At 34.3% G+C, this 8079-nt stretch overlaps 1 protein-coding gene across 2 annotated transcripts in view; it reads right to left on the bottom strand.

Annotated features, from left to right (window-relative positions):
* LOC116023466 overlaps positions 1-4496 on the bottom strand; it is a 10515-nt gene extending 6019 nt beyond the window's left edge. For both annotated transcript variants that reach the window (XM_031264470.1, XM_031264475.1), the window contains exons 1-6: positions 4136-4496; positions 1562-1765; positions 1310-1491; positions 611-737; positions 342-539; positions 48-95 (exon numbers count right to left, since the gene is read on the bottom strand). In XM_031264470.1, coding sequence (XP_031120330.1) covers positions 48-95; positions 342-539; positions 611-737; positions 1310-1491; positions 1562-1765; positions 4136-4237 — 861 coding nt within the window. In that variant the 5' untranslated portion in view covers positions 4238-4496. The remainder of the gene's footprint in view (positions 1-47; positions 96-341; positions 540-610; positions 738-1309; positions 1492-1561; positions 1766-4135) is intronic.
* Positions 4497-8079: the final 3583 nt, after the last annotated feature.

The raw sequence follows: 8079 nt of genomic DNA, 5'->3' as shown, positions 1-8079 counted from the left end.
AAAAAAAAAAAAAAAAAAAAAAAAACTACAACAAATGAACTACATGCCTGGCTTGCCTCATCTGAAGATGCAGTAGCTGCTTTACTCTCAACAGTCTAACCAAAATCCACAATGAAAAATGATGTTAGCACATGAAACAAACTCCAGGAAACTGAGGAACAAAAAATTGTGTAGCCAAAAGCCCCATCAAGGAAAAGTAATTTTAATCCATCAGCTTTGCTTGTAAGTCTGATGATTTAGAGAGGCCAAAAAAGAAACCCAATGAAGAGATAATAACTTCTTTTAATACTCCAAAATTCCATATAGAGAGATTATAATAACTAAACAAGAGATTAACTTACCAATTGGTTTTTCAAAGTATGATCATTACTATGCTCAACAACTATAGTAGTTCCTTCCAGTATTGAGGTAACAACTTTACTGTATTCATGCAAAGAGAGATCCAAAGATTTTACAGCTTGTGTCAGGTAAGGCTTTAGTTTCAATGCACAGTCTGCAAACACTTTCTCCCCCAACCTTTTACCAATTGGCATAATATCCTGGAACATAGTAAACAATCAGAAATAGTCAAGGACTACCCAAAAAAGAATTTAGGAAACAAAGACTAGACCTTGCTGTCCTTTTTCACACTAGCCAATAGCTGGGTAAGCAACTCCACAGATACATCTTCGCTTTCTTCTATTATAAGACTCATTATTGTTGCCATGGATGAGAAGACATTATCTGGATGAGAATCTCTGTAGGTTGAATATAGAGCAAAGAGCAGTTAGAAAACTTCACTTCCATCAGTATGAAACATCTTCATAACTCTTATCTTAAATACAGTCAAAGCTGCAAAATTGAATCGATAAATTATCAACACTTACAGTAATTTTCTTAAATTTATAAAATAAAGAAAATAAAATAAAATAAAAAAGTAACTAACCAACTCTTGCACCCCCATTGTGCATATAAACAAATTTCAGCTCTTCATAGTGCATTGTTAGAATTTCATGAGATCAGTTTATACAAACCATGAACAAATATAGGAAACTGCTCTATGATGGCATCGATAGGAAAGTTTCAACAAATACTAGATCCTCTTTTTTGCATAAAGGATATGTTCAAGTAAGCATAGGCTTATTGAGAATATAAGTATCTGCGTGATTAAAAATGCCACCAAAAAAATAAATACAAGAAAGGTTCACTAGATAAATATTTGGAACTTGTATTTTTAGTAATCAAAATAACAACAATAATAAATTTAAGTAAAAAAATAAAATAAAATAAAAACACACACACAAAGGCATCATGAGCCAGAAGATGATACCTAATGGTCTTAAAGAAGTGCTGAAACATCTCAATGATAAGTCCATCGCATTCCAGATCCAACATGACAACACATGACCTAACCTTTGCAACAGTTTCAAGAATAAAGGCCCTCTTATTGAATGATTTGCTCGAATCATCATATAAATTCTCAAAAATTGAGACTATTAATTGGAAGACCTCCTGTGTATCAATATAACAGAATGTTATGAAGTGAGAAGTAAAAAATAGAAAATAGTGTGATGTTTGGTACCTTCATCTTCTCATCATCATATGGAGCATCTGGTGCGCTAATCCTGGTAATCTCACTTAAGCAAAAAGCAACTGCAACCTTCACATCAGTATCAGGATGCCTCATAAATTTATCCACAATCAGTGCCTTCATTAGCGGAGAAAGTGCATCACGCATGGACTTGGCTGGCGCTTGCTTCACTTTTAACAGGAAAGACTCAACTTGCTTAAAAACGGAAGAAAAGGAAATTAGAAGAAGAAAATAGAAGAAAAGTTGAACTCGGAAATAATCAGAAGATTCCATTTATTTTACGGAAAGAAATCACAATGGTGAAGAAAATTACTGGATGACATGTATTTGGTAATAACTACATTAACATCTTGGTAGTTAATGTAACAACTAAAGGAGATATGTTGAGCAGTTAACTCCAAAGATCAACAAAAAAATTCAATTTACTGTGTATAGAAAGCCCCTTCTGCCCTAGGAACAGTTGGAACACAGAGTCCAGAAGCATATTGCACACAATATTAAAATGTAATCAGATAAAACTTCCTCAATCAAGGGAATGAGTACAAAAAAAAATTCTTTAGAACATTTAAGCCTGTTACATGAAAAACACAAAAAACTTCTCTTTAATAGCAAATCGGTACATATAAATGGTTTTCAATATGATCCCTTTACTGCAGTATTGAAAAGCTTGAACATTGAACACATGCAAGAAAACCGACTCTAAAGAAATTCAACTAGGAAATTCAATAGCACAAGTATGGTCTCTTAATACTAATATCCCTAATTATTTTTTTTCCTTTTTTATGATAAGCAGTGTTGCAAAAATCGCGCATAGGCGCTAGGCGGCGCCCGGCCGCATCGAGAAAGGCCGAAATCAGCATCAGTTCATAAAATTTATCCGCTGATACAGAAATGAAAGCATTCAAACGCAGGGTAATGATAATGATTACAGTATCAACTTCAAATGACTTTAGTGGCAAATTCATATTAAGAAAATTTCAATTGAAACTGGTTAGAAAAAGAAAAGTTATGTCCTCCCGCACCAGTGTCTAGCTGTACGCCTGTACCCCACATTTCATGTCTTTAAATATCACGATACCTAGATAAGCAAAATTTGTGGTCTCTATCAACCAACTACAAATACTGCATGTCGAACATCTCTTAAAAGATTCAGTGTCAGACCAACCGCAGAATCTATTTTTCTAATCCTGCTTTCCTTTTTGTCACTTCTGTTGCTTTAACAGTTTAACCTGATTTAAATAAATGAAGGAATTCAGTACTAGTTACCTCAGCATTGACTCTGTTAACTGCGGATGGCCAATGGTTCAGAAAAACACACCTAACTCCCACAAACTAAGTAACTAACAAAACGGAATCAAATTTTATAATTGGACAAGCCTACCTTGGACTTACGAAGCCTTATGGATTGCTTACTATTGGGTTGGAGTGCAAGAAAATGGGTTTGAACTGAAGTTTCTGTTCAGTATTGGATTTGGGTGGACCAGAATCAGAATGGATTCTTGGCCCAAAATCCCTACCTAATTCAGTTTATTTCCCAAACTCACCATTCATTTCTTGTCACTTCAAATTCGTTTTTCTCGACCCCAGTCTTCTGACTTCACAAACCAACCCATTTAGCATTCCCTAATTTCCACTCATTTCTCATTCACTCAAAAACAGTGCTTTGTTTTCCTCCCACATCCTATTTCAACTACCTTATTTTCACTTTGTCCCACCAATTCCTGACTTCCTGTAACAAAGCAACAGAAAGCCATGAAAAGGGCAGAGACTTAAATCTAGAAGCAAATGGCATTGATCAATAGTCATCCACAGTATGATGTGCCAATGGCTCCAGTCACCAGGTTCTCAATAAAAGCTGGACTGTTGTTTTTTAAGCATTGGCTCTTTTGAAAAATTAATGTTGCAACTCTAACCCTAACTCACTACGTAAACTGATAACGCATACATGATTTATACATATTTTATTAACAACTATTGTTATGAAAATCCTATCTTTTTGATGAGTAGAAAGAACAATGTGCATCTAAGAATGCAAATCTATGAACTCTTGTATCACAATCAAGGTTATAAACACACAAACCTATGGGAAGAAAAAGAAGCTTGCACCACAGAATTGTGCTACTGCTCTGCAAAAACCCATTTCAAGATGTTTGAAGAGCATAAAACTGGTGTCCAAGTATCAAGTCTTTTTAGCCCTTTATTGATTAAGCCAAAAAAAAAACATCACATTCCAACTTTCAAGATCACATGAAAAGTAAATACAACTCATTTCTAGTTTCTACATCCCAACCCCAGATTCTACTACTCCCCAACAAATTGTAAATATCTTAAATTACTATTAAAAAAAATAATAAGCATACAAAAGATGCAAATGGTTTCCATGCAGGGCGTCACTAAACCAAACAAAAGACAAAAAACACTATAAAAAACACAGAATCTAGTTTATTCGTAAGCAGGGAAACTCCAGTTACAAGAAAATGTGAAAAATCAGTAATGATACACGTTTTTTTTTTAAATGAAGAATAATGATAAATAAAAGAAAATACAAATGAGCCTAGGGCTTACCTCAAGCAAATGGAGGAGCTCATCAGCTGAAGACGGAGGTTGAAGAAGCTTCTTCCCAGCTTCCACCAACTGCTCCTCAAGCTCACTCTGAGAAGACGGCATCGTTTCAGTAGCTTACAAAGCAAAACCAAGGATTCCCGCTCAGACAATCGAGAAGAGCAAGAAATTAACGCAGCCCCGGAGAGAGTAAGGGAGCTCCATCGTCCTCCTACGGATTCTCGTTCGGTTCCGTCTCAGGATTACGGTTTCCCCCTCTGTCGGAGAGAGCTGCCGGAACCCTTGAAAGCCAGCAAAGCCCAAAATGAACCAACGGAGTAGGATATTGCACGGAGCCGACAGGGTGTATTCAATCAAATCCCAAATATAATTGGAGGGAATATATTTCTTTTGAGTCAATTTCTTTTTTGTCCTAGACTTATAGTGGCACGGATAATTTTAATCCTCCATACAAAATTTAGACAAATTTATGGACACATTTATCGTGACGAGGACAATTTTGATCCTCCGTCTATTATCTCGTTAGTTGACCGTCTAAATGAGGGGCATTAGTGTCAATTCAGCAATAATATGTCTATTGTCCATTTCATGATGACAACAAGCTTTTCAGGTGAAGAGCTCAGAGATTCTACTTCATCTTTAGTTGTAAGAACGAAAAAGAACAACAAATATAAATTTCAACATCAATCCCTTCGTCCTTTGGAATATTATATGGTTTACGCCACTAACTAAAGTTAAAGCAAGAATGAAACAAGGACAATCAAACAGTATTGTTCTTGAATGATCAGAACAAAGCCAGCTCAACTCTCGTCTAGCTGCAGAAATCTCTTGCATAAAACTGAAGAAGCAGCAAAATGATTAGAGCCCAGAAGCAATCCCAATCATGGAATTGAAACTATTAGATTAGTTTGAGCGAGGTTTCTACAACTTAGGATTTGAGCCAATTTGGTTTCTATACTTCATTTACAGCAACTGAATTGAGCAAATAGACACAGCGTGGGACTGACTACCAAGAACTTAATTTGATGTATTGAAATCCCACAAAATTTCAATTGGTTTAAAGCTATAATATTACCGCCGGAGATTGGACATGGCTTTTTTGAGCTCCGTTCGGGATGGCAGAGGCCAAAGATGGATTCCAAGGGACGAGACGACCCAGCATCAGGGGATGCAGAAGATATGGAGGGTATAGACTGATGGGACTGAAAGTTGGCGACGGTGCGTGACGGCAGCGGCGGCGATTGCGATGGCGTGATAATGTCAGCAGGGTGGCTGTGGCCTCCGACTGCTCGGGCTCTGTTCTCTTTGAGCTTGGAGACAAAAACTTACTAATACCATGAAATGACGCAATTACCCGTTTCAAACTGTGCTCGAACAGAAATATAGACGGAGGACCAAAATTGTCCTCGTCACGATAAATGTGTCTATAAATTGTCCAAATTTTTTATGGAGGACTAAAATTGTCCATGCCACTATAAGTCTAGGACCAAAAAACGAATTGACTCTATTTCTTTTGGTACTAAATAGTAATAACTCCCTCCATTTTGATTTTCTGATTCGTTGATTTTTGGTTCGTAACGAGAGACTAAAGTTATTTTTAATCAATTTTTTTATAATAATAAGTTTAGCATTAATATATAAAATTTATATATTTAGAAACTACATTAAAAGTACTATTAAACAAAAAAAAAAATTAAATTTAAAAATAATAAAAAATTACTAAAGAAAATAAGCAATGAAGAAAGAGTTGGTTTGACCAATGAATAGTAAATAGATCAGGTAAAATGGGATAGAGAGTATAATTTTAATTTCATAACATTCATTACGCATTTATTATGCGCCCTTTTGGTAAATAATTAGTCTATAGTCAATTTTGGCTTATTTGATCACTATTAATTATTTAACTTAGTGAAAAAAAAAACATGTATTGATTAGTAAGCTTTTGTAACTCCAAAATATTAAAATTCAAAATGGTACTCAGAGCAACATTTTCAATTAGCTTTTTGAAAAAAGAAATTATGTTAAACAATTAATTTACCAAACACCTTTCTACAATAAGCTAATGTTATTAACTAATCATACATTCTAACCCAATCAGCTAACAACCATTTACCAAAAAGGGTCATGATCTTTACAATAAGCCACGCCCATCATGGCAAGTCAACTGAACAAATGAGCTAGACGACCTCGATTCCTGGTCTTTGCTCACAAAATTCACCCATGTGACCAGTTGAGCTGTCCATGCGGGTATAGAAATCTTATTCTAAATTGTAGTGATGCCTATCAATTTAATGCTCATAGACTTTATTAAGGTACAAATGATAGATTTCAAACCAAATTCTATAGCAATATTATCTTATGTGTTGTATATAGGTGTAATCTTGTGTAATTTTTGTTTTATCTCATGGTATTTTAACTTAATTTTTTATCAAATCATTTTTAAAATCATTGCTATAATTTTTTGGGTGACGAAGGAAAGTTTCAATCACTGCCTTTTTAATGATATGTAAATTTTCACTAATTAGTCTTTCTTTGTCAAAAACAAAGAGTTCAGCTACTAGAAACAATTCTCAGCAACAATTTGAGTAAAAGTGTTAAGATAATGGAACATTCATTCAGTGCACACTATTTTGGAACAGAGGATTAGATACTCCACTGCTTTAATTAAATAATGGGTTTGACAATCTAACGGTTAGTGGATATCATTTAGTGAATTGTGTTAGCGAGTTTGACCAGCAAATTCTAACAATGTTTATAAAAAAAAATATTTGGTAAAATTAATTGTTTAAATTAGTGGTTAACTTGTAAAAAGTACTACTATTACTACTACTAGTACTTAATAATAATTATATTTTTAGAATTCAATGCTTATTAGATAGACTAGTTTTTTCTATGCGCGATGCGCAAAAAGTATGTGCCCAATATTAATATTTTATAATACAATTTTAAATTTATTTAGATTTTAGATATTTATATTATTGTAAATAATAATGATAATGTAAAATATTTTTATAAATTTTATATTTATATTTTAGAAAATAACTAACATAGCTCAACTTTTAAACCCTAATGCTGCCTCCTTTTTCTCTCTAAAACCAAAAGCCTTTCTCTGCTGCTCAACTTCGGCTTCCACCGCCAGCCTCCAGCCGGAGCTCTAATGGAGCTTTGAGCCGGCGGTTTTGGTTACCTTCTATGTTTGCTCTCGCTCTTCTTCCTCCCCGACCACCGTCGCAGCTCCGTCTGCCTCTGACCACCGCCACAGATCTTATTCTTCCGTTTTCTCTCCCTTTGAATAAAATAATAGTAGGTAGGTATTGGGGTTTGTGTTGGTAGTCTTGAACTCCCAACCCTACTTTGACTTTACCCACTTTTTATTTTCTCTATTATTGTGTTTTCCTCTTGTTAGTTTCACGAGCATTTTTCCTCTCGTTACTTTCACGAGCTTTTCATTTTCATTAGCATAAATCGTTTAGTTTGGTTTCGACAAGTGTTGATCTTATCTTGGGCGAGCAAAAAAGAATGATGACGAAGACCTAGATCTTTGATGAAGCTTTAAGCTCCCTGAAGGAACATAGCTTCATAGTTATTAAACAGTTTGCGATTCAAGTTTTCTATAGCATAGTTAGAAAAGTTGTTTCTATGTCTAACTGTAAGGAATGGTTTATTACCATTTCATTGATTATTGATGTAAACGTTTTATGTTATGAATTAATGGAATAGCTACATTTACCTTCAAAAAAAAGAAAATAACTAACATATAACTCCAATATATAATGTGCATAGATCATTATTATTGAAGAAAATAAGAAAATATATAGTGGATGCATGTGCATGGTAACAATAGTGGAAAAGATAACGGAAGTTATAACGGTAGATGTATATTTGTCTAATATATTGTAAAGTACAACTTTTATAACATAATGTACAAAAAAAATAAACAGAAAAAA

Source organism: Ipomoea triloba, chromosome 1, assembly GCF_003576645.1.
Source record: "Ipomoea triloba cultivar NCNSP0323 chromosome 1, ASM357664v1".
Classification (NCBI taxonomy): Eukaryota; Viridiplantae; Streptophyta; class Magnoliopsida; order Solanales; family Convolvulaceae; genus Ipomoea; species Ipomoea triloba.
The sequence above is the reverse complement of the archived record's forward strand: the minus strand, read 5'-3'. Positions and strand labels throughout refer to the sequence as shown.